This window comes from Corapipo altera, unplaced genomic scaffold, assembly GCF_003945725.1.
Source record: "Corapipo altera isolate COAL_440 unplaced genomic scaffold, ASM394572v1 178, whole genome shotgun sequence".
Classification (NCBI taxonomy): domain Eukaryota; kingdom Metazoa; phylum Chordata; class Aves; order Passeriformes; family Pipridae; genus Corapipo; species Corapipo altera.
In genome coordinates, this window is record NW_020884983.1 from 275,715 (window position 1) to 288,464 (window position 12,750).

Below are 12,750 nucleotides of genomic sequence, written 5' to 3' on the forward strand. Positions count from 1 at the left end.
GGGCAGGGACACCTTCCAGCAGACCAGATTTCCTGTCCCTGGAAGTGTCCAAGGCCAGGTTGGAGCAACCTGGTCTAGTGGAAGGTGTCCCTGCCCATGGCAGGGGGGTTGGAACTAAAGAATCTTTTAGTTCCCTTCCAACCATTCCATGAAGCCCAAGATCCAGGATACATTTCCTCCAGGTTGGACTTACTGGGAATGGGACTTATCTTATTGTAAGGTCAGATGGTTTAATTTCCTTCACAGCCACAGCACCAGAGCCATGACAGCATGAGGAGGGATGGAAAGGGATCATTCCTGCCACTCCTCAGGCCTCCAAAATCCCTGCCCTGTCGAGTCCTCAAACAACTTCTTTCTGCTCCCATGACCTGTCCCCATCAGGGTGTGTTTGCCCACAATGTTCCTTGTTCTGTATTTTTATTTAAAAGAATTGCAAGTCCCGGGAAGGAATTGTAGCCAAACTTCAGGGAATGACTTGGAGTTACTGAACTAACGTTTCTCCCTCTCTCTTCCCCTCCCCTGTGACCCTTTCTGCAGCAGAGCATGCTCGGGAGAGGAGGATAAAGGCACTGTCCAAACCAAGCACAAGACCATCAACTAATTTCAGCAGAGGAGCTTCTTTTTTTTCTTTTTTTTTTCCCCAAGAATGATATGACAGCCCATTTGCAGGGCACACCAATACAGGGAAGAACTGGAAGAGCCATTTGAAGAGCAGGAGCCATCAGGGCTCAATCAACGTGACCATTTGAAAAGCCAAGACCTGGATCTTATTACGTCCGAAATCGCACGTCCAAAGATGCTGTTCCCTCTTAGCAAAGCCCACTTATAGGTGATTGAAGGAAGGGAGAAGAAAAGAACCTTTCACTGGCCTTAGAAAGGGGAAATATCCTTCAAATGCTGCTGTTTCATTGTAGAATCTCCTCCAACACGTCTCGCTGGCAAGGGCAGGGGTTTGTAACTCTTGGAGCGCCGGGACGTGGCGGTTCTTTGCGAGCGACTCAGGGCTTTCCTTGCAGTGTGTGATTGTCAATTGTGCTTTAAATTATTTCACAAATTATGTAACTTAACGAAGCCTCTCTCTCCAGGCCTTCTGCTGGAATGGTGTTAATGATCCAGCGCTTCAGGTGTGACAATGGCCTTTATTTACGGGAGGTGGTTCTGTCGTGCTCCTCACTCGTATCAAGAGCTGACAGACGTGCCTCGCTCTGTACCAACAATAAATCTGTTTTATGCACAGGATTGAGGCTGCAATCTGTCTCTCTTCCCACCTCTCAGAGGCTGATGGTGTTCCCTCTGCTGTGTCAGTTGTGGTTTTCCAGCAGATGTTGTTGCTGGAGCTTTAAAGCACAGACTTTGATGCAGGACCAGCCTTGGTCTTGGGAGCGGTGCTTGTGTGGGACCGTTTGCCATCACAGCAACCTAAAAGGGCCCCACGTGATGGTGTGTTGTGATTTATCCACCACTTACCTTCTTGGGAAGTCCTTGTGAATGCAGCACCACAACCTCTTGTTGCTCAGAGAGGTTGTGGACTCCCCATCCCTGGAAGTGTCCAAGGCCGGGTTGGATGTGCTTGGAGCAACCTGGGATAGTGGGAGGTGTCCCTGCCCGTGGCAGGGGGTGGGACTGAGTGGGCTTTAAGGTCCCTACAATCCAAACCATTCTGGGATTCTATGAAAGGACACAGAGCCCCTAAAACTGCAACCCAGCTTCCTGCAGACATCCAGTTTCTATTCAGACAACAACTGCCACATTCACTGTACCAAGCAATCTTAGAAATTACTTTTTACACAGTAGTAAAAATAATAATATCAAAGGAGCAATGTGGCCAGAGCCTTCTGGTATTTATTTACCTGTTCTGCTCCTCTAATTGGCTGTGTTGGAACCACATCCCTCTGAACAAGTGCGAGTGCACCTGTGGGTCTCATTTATTATTCATTCAAAATATTGCCGGTGACTCTCCTAATTATCAAGATGCTCTGCGAGTGCTGTTTAATTAAGGTTTTATTTTATTTTATTTTATTTTTTATGCTACAAAAAGAAGCTGGGCTTTTTATTACATGTGGAGCAACTGCAATATCAGTAGGAGAGGAGGATCCTGGAGTTCAGCTTCAGGTGCCAGATAAACTGCTGGAGAGAAACGATGGGGACACAAGCAGCATGTTTACACGGCGACTTGCTGTAGCGTTTACAAATCAGCTAACTCACAAATTCTTCTCTGTAATGTTCTCTTCTGTAACAGAGAGCCAAGAAGTTGGCAGACCCATGCTTGCCAGACTTAGAATTTGGCAGAGAAACGCAGCACAGAGGAAAAAGCAGACGTTTTCCAGGCCAGATGATTCTGTAGAACCGGGAGCGTCGGGAAGGAAGGTCTCTGTTGCTGCCAAATGTTTATTGGTTTCCCGTCCTGACAGCCCTGAGCAGTGGCAGTCAGTCCTGCTTGCTTTGTTCCAACTGTGTTTCGGGCTTCACTGGAGATGTTGTGTTCCTTAAACATCCTCTGTGGCGGCGGTGGCGGCGTCTCCAGCACGTGTGGCTGGAGCTGGGGGGGATGCTGGTGGTGGCAGATGGGGTGTGGATGTGAAAACTGTCCATGTTGTGGCCAACTTCTGCCTTTAAATCAGAGCAGCAGTTCTGGGCCCTTCACTTCAAGGAAGACATTGAGGTTCTGGAGTGTATCCAGAGAAGGGCAGTGAAGCTGGGGAGGAGTGTGGAGAGTCGGTCACAGGAGGAGAGGCTGAGGGAGCTGGGGGGGCTGAGCCTGGAGAAAAGGAGGTTCAGGGAGGACTTTAGTTCACTCTACAAGTCCTTGACAGGAGAGGGGAGCTGGGGGGAAATCAGGCTCTGCTGTAGAACAAGGGACAGGATGAGAGGAGACGGCCTCAAGCTGTGCTAGGGGAGATACAGTTTGGACATCAGGAGGAATTTCTCCATGGAAAGGGTGGTCAGGTCTTGGCAGGGGCTGCCCAGGGAGGTGGTGGAGTCCCCACCCCTGGAGGTGTCCAAGGAAGGCCTGGCCGTGGCACTCAGTGCTCTGGGCTGGGGGACAAGGTGGGCATCGGGCACAGGGCGGGCTCTGTGATCTCAGGGATCTTTTCCAACCTCAGTGGTTCTGGGAATGTTTCTGGAGTGAGCTTCAGTTCACCACCTTGTCTGCCTTTGCCGCCTCCACCTCTGTGTCCCTGCATCCTTGTCCTTTTGTCTGTCTTTGGCTTCCTCCTCCTCCCCAGTTGCTGGTACCGAAATCTTTAAAATCCTTGCATTTTCTTGTTTGTTTTTTTTTTTTATTATGGAAAACCCGTGGAGTGGCTTCCCAGTTCCTCAAAAATAACCAGCTCTAAGATTGCACACTGCCAGAGTGAGCATTTGAGCTCAGCCTGGTGGATGCTGCTCTCAGAAGGGATGATGGGGTTGATATCCCCAGGGATGACAGGCGAGGGCACCTGCCCATGGCAGGGAATAATTTCAGATGTTCTCGTTGGTCATTCACGAGCTCTGATCAGCTGTAAGCGAAGGGTGGTGTTACCCAGGGGTTTAAATGGAAAAGCAGGATTGTAACAGCTAAATCAAAGCTTTTCATTGTTCTTTGCTCAGCGGCTGTGCAACAAATCACAGAGCTTTCAGTGGTGTCACAATAATCACTGCTCTGCCACTCTCGTGTCGTTTGGCAGCGTTAAGACTCCTTCAGACTCCAGACTCCCTTTCCTCGGGAGTCCTGTGTGTCTGACACACTTCACATCACCTGGCAGAGCTGGCTTTGGGCTTTTTCACCCTATCCCTGCATTACAGTTTTTAGCAGACACTTGGAATTAGCTTTTCTGTGGAGATGGCTGTGGGTTGGGATAAATGTTACAGCTCAGCTGGTCACTGCTTTGTCCTCTTCTAGATCCTGCACCCTTCTTGAGAGAATGTAAAGAGGCAAGTGTGGTTTTGGGTGGGGTTACACATTGTCTCTCGAGCTGAGGAGGTGATGGGAAGAGGAGCCTTTCCCAGGTTGGATGGGGCTCTGAGCACCCTGCTCTAGTGGAAGGTGTCCCTGCCCATGGCAGGGGGTTGGAACTGGATGATCTTTAAGGTCCCACCCAACCCAAACCATTCTGTGATTCTGTGATCCTTTCCTGTCCTTTTTGTTGTCCTTTCCAAAGTAACAAATTCCAGACAATATGCTCTGCAAACAATTCCAGGAGCTTCCTCCCAGCTGTGGAGTTTGGGAAAGGCAAAATTATGATTTCCAGTGTTTTCTTTGTGTGCACCTTTGCCCCACTCCTGGAAGTGTTCAAGGCCTGGCTGGCTGGGGCTTGGAGCAACCTGATCTGGCTGAAGACATCCCTTCCCATGGCAGGGAGGTTGGACCAGAAGACCTCTAAAAGTCATCCCAACACAAATTATTCCTGATTCTGTGATCTTTCTTCTCTGTGGGCACCCACAGATCCCAGATCAACACCAGCTGTTGATCACAGCAGGTCCCTCTGGCGCAGAGCGAGGCCCCCTTGCTTCCCGAGCAGCAGGGACAGAGAGACTGGAGGGATGCAAAGTTTCTTGCCCAACGTGTCAAATCTCATTTGCAGGACCCAGAAACCATCAGATGTTTGTCCCACCAGGTGACAACACTCTGCAGCTCCCCTGCCCAGGGTCAGTCCTGCTTGATGGAGGGGTGGGTGCTGCCAGATAAAACCAGACGAGAGTTTAGATTTGGGTGTCTTTGCACTCGGAGGCAAACAGCTACAGGTGGGAATTTTGTAACCTGGTCAGTCCTTAATTTGCACAATTTGTGTTGGGCTGACACTGTTTTGGAAGTTGGCTGAAGACACAGGAGAGGGGACGTGGAAGGAGAGAGCAAGAGAGGGTGTGTGCAAGGTGGGCTCTGTCCTGCAGCCAGGAGAGTCCTTTCTCTGTTCAGCCTCTTCCATCTCTTCTTTGGAAACCCTCTGCAGGTCATGACCTACACTAATGACACCAGTTGTGTTCCTGCTTTACACCCAGTGACTTCCTGAGGAGCTGGGGGCTGTTTCCAGGGCTCAGCACCCGCTGTCACCCTGAAGTTCAGGAGAGCAGCGAGTGACTCCCAGACCCATCCCTGGAGAGCCCGAGGCAAGATTCAAGTAAAGGTCTGGAAAATGAAAAGGGAATGAGGCTGGGGAGGTGAGGCACGTTGACAGTGATGTTCCAGCTGGGTTTGGCTGGGTGAACACTCTGCTGTCGCCAACTCTCTGTTGGAGAGGAGTGTCTGTCATCTCAACTCTCCTTCCAGGTTGCTCCCAGCTGCTGTTTCCATCGTGGGGAGAGGTGTCCAACAGGGTCTGGGGGAAAGTCTGCCTTTAATTTGATGATCAGTATTCACCAGCCTAGGAGCTGGAGCAGAATCCACCCCTCCCTGGGGAAGAGGGAGATTCCCTGGCCGTGGTCTGAGAGGACCAAGGTGTGAAGGGTCCCTGGGCCTTCAAGCCATTGCTTGAGGTTCCCCCAGAACAGGAGGCACCGAGCCAGGGCTACTCTGCAAGGATGTCAGCTCCATGTGAACAAAGACACCGGGTAATTAGAGAGGTAATTAGTTTGGTAATTACTAAGGTAATTAGTTTGATTCTCTCTCAAGCCAGTAACTGCTGGGAAGAGAAGGCTCAGCCCATGGTGCTGGAGGGAGCACCTCGAATTGCTGCAGCAGCCCCCTGCCAGGTGAGCCCTTCCCCCTCCTGGGTGGGGAGCAGCCTCCTTCACTGCTGAAAATGGGATGGTCTGGAGGAAAAATAACCCTGAAAACCCCGTTTGGCAGAGGTCTTTTGTGCCCTAAAGCTTTTGAGCCACCACCTGGTGACATCCAGAAGTGCTTGTGCCACGGTCAGGGCAGGACCTGAGGCAGCAGATCACCCCGTGGTGATGTATTTATTGCAAAGACTTTATATTCCCTTAAGACTTCTGGGGGCACCTTTTGGGTGGGGACGCCCCTTGGGTAACCATTTTAAAGTGTCCCCACTTGGGAGATGAGGTTTGATCCCCTCCTGCTTTGATCCCACACACCCCTTCACCCCCGGGGGGGTTCAGCAGAGGCATTTCATGGAATCAGAGAATGTTCTGGGTGGGAAGGGACCTTAAAGACCATCCAGTCCCGACCCCTTGCCATGGGCAGGGACACCTTCCAGCAGACCAGGTTGCTCAGAGCCCCAACCCAGCCTTGGAACCATTTTTACCAGCTTGGGGTGCACGTCAGCACCCGGAGGTGAGTTTTTTCTGCTCGTGTGTCACATGAAACCGCGGTTATTTTCTGACCACCCTACGCAGGGAAACCATCCCTCCTTCCTGGGCAAGTCCCGTGGGTGGGCAGGGGCAGAGCAGCTGTCCCTGTGATCCCAAAGTGAGGGCTGACAGCACAGATCAAGCTGCAAGTGCTCGTTTGGGAGGCTGGAGCTGCGGGAAGCAGATCGAATTCCCAAGTAAACTGCAAGCTAAGCAGGTTCTTCTCCATGTTCATCTGTTGCTGATATAGAAATAGCAGGGCTGGGAGGGACTTGGCACATCTTGGAGTCCATTTCACTATTTAATAAAACCTGATATCCAGCAATTCTCGTGTTCCTTAAACCAGCTCCTCCTCTTGCAACGTTGTTCACACATTTATTTAATTGTGGTGCAGGGATTAGATCTGCAAAGGGTTAGTGGGTAAAGTACAGTGGGAGCAAGGACATGATGTGCTGAAGATCCATTAATAGACAGGAACCATTTTTGCCAGACACGAGAATTGAGTGTATCTTTCTTCTATTTCTTATGTCAGGTAGTGAGGATTTTTTTTTTCCCCTCTCAGTTTTAATATTATTAACACTTGGGCTGTTTTGAAAAGGTCAAAGTCAGCTTGAATGTCTTCTAATCTGACTCTTCTTAAAAAGCAAGCAAACAAGAAATCCATATCCCACCGTGGCTGCCTTTAGACAGCAGAGCTGGTGTCCTGTAAAGGTGTTTGCAGAGATGGGGGAGGTCTGGCTGGTGGCCACTGGGTGCTCATGGGCAGGGAAAGGGCTCCTGATATCTTTGTTTTTGCTTAAAATCCCGCTCCTGAAATCAGGTGGACAAATGAAAACCTCTGTTTTTGCCTGAAAAAAATTACCTTTGCAGGGAGAAACCTGTGACCAGGATCCAGCTGCAGCTGCAGGAGCACAGAAAAGGAGCAGAGCACGAGTGTATTTGTGGTTTTACACCGTGGAAAGCTGATCCTGTTGCTGTTTTTAAGGAGTGATGGGAAGTGCTGGAGAAGTGCAGAGCACAGGACACACGAGTGGGGCCGGAGCAGGTCGATGGTACCCACTGATTTAGGGGAAAAAATCCCTTTTTTTTAGCACCAAATAGGACGGAGATCTCCCTGTTCCTTGGTCCCAGGAGCAGCGAGGGAACACGCCGTGATAAACACCTGCCTGTGCTCTTTGTTCATGCAGATTTGGGGGAAAACTTCCCGGGGGGAGCAAGGAATATTCAACAGCCTCCAGGAACACAGGAGCTGCTCGGGAATCCGCTCCGGGCTCTCTGGAGTGGGTAATTCCGGGAAGCCGTGCGTGTTCTGGGATGTGCCCATCGAGCCGAGCGTGGCACAACCATTCCCTCGGTGCCCCGCGTGTGTTCCCTGAATGGAGAGCGCATCCTTAGGGAGCAGCATCACCGTGACTCACCGGCGCTTCCCGCCCGCCTGGGGGGGATTTTTTTTCCTTTAAACAGAAGCTTTTTATTCCGGCGTCGTGGTGGCACTTCTGGGGGTTTTGGAGTGCTGGTTGCTGCTGTTACCAAGGAGCCGGAGCGTGTTAAACCCGAGCGCAGCAGCGCCGGTGACTCAGGGCTCCCTGCAGAGCCGCTGCTTTGGGTGGGGTTGCACCTCTCTCCGCCCGGGGTCAGCCTTTTCTGGAGCTTTCATGTCCTCTCCTTCTGCTGTCCAGCGAGGTCTGAGGTCCCTGTGGGTCTCAGGGGAGGTCTGAGGTTCCTACAGGTCACGAGGAGAGATGATAGAATCGTTAAGGCTGGAAAAGATCTTAAAGAGCATCAGATCCAACCCAGCAGCACCACCGTGCTGGCCACTAAAGCCCTGTCCTCGAGTGCCACATCCACACGCTTTTGGGATGCTCTGGGTGGTTGGTCTCGAGAAAAGGGGTCCAGAAGGTTCTCTCACCCCCCTTGTTTCCCCAGCTGAACCAACCAGAGCATTAGGGAATGACCTGAAGTTGTGTCAGGGGATTTTAGGAAAAGGTTCCTCCCCCAGAGGGTGGTTGGGCACTGAACAGGCTCCCCAGGGCAGTGGGCACTTCCCAAGGCTGCCAGAGCTCAAGGAGCATTTGGACAACACTCTCAGGACAGGGTGGGATTGTTGGGGTGTCTCTGCAGGGCCAGGAGTTGGACTGGATGATCCTTGTGGGTCCCTCCCAACTCGGGATATTCTGTGATTATTTTTGGTCCATACAAGGGTTGCCAAGTGCTCCATGGGGGTCACCAAGGCATTTGGGTTGGACATCAGGAAGAGTTTCTTCCTGGAAAGGGTGGTCAGGCCTTGGCAGGGGTTGCCCAGGGAGGTGGTGGAGTCCCCACCCCTGGAGGTGCCCAAGGAAGGCCTGGCTGTGGCACTCAGTGCTCTGGGCTGGGGGACAAGGTGGGCATCAGGCACAGGGTGGGCTCTGTGATCTCAGAGGTCTTTTCCAACCTAAATAATAATTCTGTGGTCTGGGTATGGGGGCTCTATTTTGAGCATTTCTGTGCATCCCATTCAGCTTTTTCATGCCTCCATTTCCCCAGCCTGGCGGGAATAACCGTGTTAGGCTGGAAAATGCCCTGTGGGCATTGGAGGAGAGAAGGTGGGCACAGAATGTTTGATGTACCCACCAACTGTGTGTGTGCAGGAGGGGGTGTCTTTCCTTCTATTTTTGAGTTTTCCTGTGGATGAGCTGAAGCAAAGGGTTGTGTTGGATCTGTCCTGGAGGCACAGGGTCTCTGCCTCCTCCCTGGGACACCCGTGGTTCCTTGGGAAGCTGAAGTGCTTCAGCAGCTCTGCCCTGGAGCCCGGCAGGTGTGGAACAGCAGTGCCCAAATAACCACTTTCCCCAGGCTGATTTAAAAATACCAAAATATCTCTTGTCATCGTTGTCCCCGATGCCCTCTGACTCATGTGCCACTTGCTCTGTTTCCTTGGATCTCAGCCTGCAGCCTACTCAAGACTACGAGATGCTGAGGGCAACAAAAGGGTCCCCAAAGAGAGCCAAAGGTTGCCTGTGGGAAGTTCATGTCACCCAAGCAGAGCCCACCTTTTATTAATTGTGTTTCATGTTGTTGGATTAGGGGTTTTTTTGCCCTTTTCTGAATTATTATTTGATTTCTGGGGGCACACTTTGCCATCCAACAAATAAAAGCAAACTGATGTTCTGCCCTGGAGATTCAGCCCATCTGTGCCCTTCTCCTGGGTTTCATCCTCTGGCTTTTAAACAATCCCTTCCCCCAGACAGAAGTTACTCTGATTTCCAGGATTACAAACATTCATCCTGCCCAGGTCCATCTCAGCTGTCCCTGGGGAGGCTCATTTCCTCCTCACTGCAGGAGAGGAGGGGGAAGGAGAAGGCTCTGGATCCAAGGCAGGCTCTAAGTGGGCTCCTTCATTTTCTGCTTGGAGTTAATAATTTCAGCTCTGATCCTCCTTAAAAGTGGTGATGATTCACAAAAAAAAAAAAATACCACCATGGCACTGGGCCTTTTTTCCCCCAGTAATGAGAGCTATTCATAACCCAGCATCCCTTAAAGATTCCTGTTACTGGGCAGGAGACAGCCTTGTTCATAAAAACAATCCCGAGGTGTTTTGTTCCCCCACTTTCTGGTGATGGGGGGAAAAAAAGCCTTCAGAGAAAAGTAATTGTTGGCTTAAAACTTCAGCCTGCATTCAGCAGCAATCCATCACCTCCCGGGGTGTTTTGGAGCACGGGGTACTCAATATTCAGGCTGGGAATCCTCGGTAGGAAAGAGGGGAGTAGGGGCAGCATGAAATATTGCAGGCGAAATTCTCCCTAACCTGCTTTCATTTCGTGCCCTTCTCTTTGCTGGGGGACTCAGCAGAGGAGAAAGGAACAAAATCAAAATTCTCTTTTGTGTTCCAGCCCTCAGGAAAAGCAGCAGGAGTGTGGTGATGTGGGGGACCTGCAGCCCAGCCCCTCCATGGCCCCCCACGGGATGCTAAAATCTCCCTCATCCAGAGGGTTTGTGGTGCTGCAAGAAGGACCAAGTGGCCTCAGTGTTAGTGGGTTTTGAGGAAAAAGAGTTTTTTCTTTCCCCAGCCTTCTGGGAAAATACCATTTTTGAGCTCTGCCTTCAGGGCCTCTGCTCAGGGAGGACTGACACACTCAGGGGGGTCGAGGCTCATTAGCCAAATACTTAATTACAAGCTCTGCTGGTCTCTGCCCTGTCCAAGGGCTCTCCCAACCCTGTGTCCTGCCTGCCCAGGACCCTCCAGTTTGCACAAAGGTTCCTGACACTCCTTAAGGTGTTTGCAGAGGCTGATTTGCCACAGATGGTGCCTGCGTGGGAAGATGTGAACAGGAGGAGTGTCCTAAAATTGTGTCCCCCCGGGGGAAGTTTGTCTTTCTTTCTCTTGTTGATAAAAGAGAGTGTTTTACCCTGAAGATGCCTCAGCCCACCTGTTGAATCCATCTGAACTGTTTCTGAGTTTCCTCCCCTTCCCACTGCTCTTGGAGGGAGCCTGGATGATCTTCTCTCCTGCGGGGAGCTGAGGGGAAGGGAATCCCACCCAACGGCCAAAACTCTTTCAGGAGGAGCAGTAACACATCCTGGGGAGGGACAGAAGGGATCTCAGCTGCATTCCAAGTAAGTTGTCCCATGCTGGGACATTCCTGAAAGAATGGGGTTGTCATGCTGCTCACAGAATGGGGTGTTGAGCAGCAAACCTACTCCCAGCAGAGTATTGGCTGTCCCAGAAGGTAATTTTATAACTTTTTATGTAATTTACTTTTTTTTTTTTAACATTCCTGATCAGCCTCTTTTCTCTTGGCTCTTCCTGCTGTGGGTTATCAAAGTGAAGGTCATTTTCCATTCTGGAGCTAAGCCTTCCAGACCCCAAAGCCCACAGGTAGCACCATCATCCCCTTCTTCCAGGACCAGAGATCCTGACCAGCCAGACCCAGACTCTCAGAAATGCTTTGGCTATCCCTGTGCCACTGAAATCAATGGGATTTTGATGTTCCATTACCTTGTGGACGGGGATCAGACCAATTCCTGATGCAATTAATGGCCACCTTTGAGTTTTGCTGTGATAGACCAGAGCTGGCTGGGGGAGGAGAAGAGGTTTGGAAAAGGGCAAAGACCTTGCAGGTGGAATTTTGCTGCTAGGATTTGGAGTGTGGCTGGAAATTAAAGTACCTGAGCTCCCTGTACCAAGAGAGGGGTCACCCCTGTGACCACTTCTGCCCCAGTTTAGGTCTGTGTGTGATGTCTGGCTAACCCTGCACTGTGTTAAGACCTGTCTCAAATCCCTCTGTCACTGGTGGCTGTTTTCAGTGGTTTCCTCCACCTGAGCTTTGCAGGGAGATGCTGGAGGTGCAAGGAAATGACCCTCACCACGGGATGGAGCAAAGGTGGGAAACCAGAGCTGGATCCTTGTGCTTTCCCTGTCCCCTGCCTCCTTTCTGATCAGTGTGTTGTTTTACCAAGGCCATGAAAAATGGCTGTTTCAGAGCCAAAAAGCCCATTAGAGCCCTTCTGGGTCTCAGTCCCAACAGGGACTGTGGTCCTCAGCTTAGGAAGTGGGAGCAGAGAGATTTCCAGCCCAAGCCCTGAGCTCACACCTCTCTAAACCAGACCTGCTCTGTGGTTTCAGATGCCCATCCTTGGCAAGGACAGACAGAAACAGGACTGACAGTGGTTTTGTCCCCATATCTGGGAAATCTCCTGTTAAAACAGGCTGGAAGAGAGGCCAACTGAGAGTAAAATGCTAAAGAAGGAAACACAAAGGATTGCTGGTACTTAATATAAATCATCATCAATATAAATAGATCATAAAGGCCATTTCAGGCCCCAGGGATGTGCCTTCAGTTGGGACCCACTGCAGTGCCACGTTGATTTGCTGTGGCTACAGCCACCTGAGGGGGTGTGAATGCCAAGCCTTTCAGTCCTTGATGATGATTTTTGAATTGGTTATTGATTACTGATCCCTTTGGTTGGAGGCTGGCTGCAGCCTGAGGAAGCTGGGGAGGAGATCAGTGGTTATAAAAACAAGTCTGACCTTTCTTAGTCGTGGTGTGAGGAAATCGGGCAAATCCCAGGTTGTTTTGGGTCTGAAACTTCATGTTGTCTGAAAATTCGTGGAATCACAGAATGATTTGAGTTGGAAGGCATCTTCAAGGTCACCTCATTCCAATCCCCTGCCATGGAACACCTTCCACTAGACCAGGTTGCTCCAAGCCCTGTGCAGCCTGGCCTTGAACACCTCCAAGGGATGTGGCATTTGGAAAACCAAACCAGGGAAAAGGCATACTTCTTTGTTTTTATGCAGAGGAAGTCTGAAATCTGTTTCTTTGCATCCTTACCTGTTTTTTTTTCCCCGAGCTCAGGATCTGGAGGCACACGGAGATAAGTGACTCACTGGCTGGCTGAGGAGCATTTAAACCCCTTCAAAGTGTGTGTTTGAAGGGGTGGAAGGGGAGTTGGAGGAAGAAGCAGCTTTGACTCAAGAGCTCCCAGCTGTAGGTGATAAGAGGGGGTGGTGCAACCATAAAATAAAGTTATCCTGATGTT

At 50.7% G+C, this 12,750-nt stretch overlaps 1 protein-coding gene across 1 annotated transcript in view; it reads left to right on the forward strand.

The window, feature by feature from the left end:
• CHCHD3 (coiled-coil-helix-coiled-coil-helix domain containing 3) overlaps positions 1 to 1,236 on the forward strand; it is a 147,946-nt gene extending 146,710 nt beyond the window's left edge. The window contains exon 10 of the mRNA XM_027665974.1: positions 538 to 1,236. Coding sequence (XP_027521775.1) covers positions 538 to 564 — 27 coding nt within the window. The 3' untranslated portion in view covers positions 565 to 1,236. The remainder of the gene's footprint in view (positions 1 to 537) is intronic.
• The last annotated feature ends 11,514 nt before the right edge of the window (positions 1,237 to 12,750 follow it).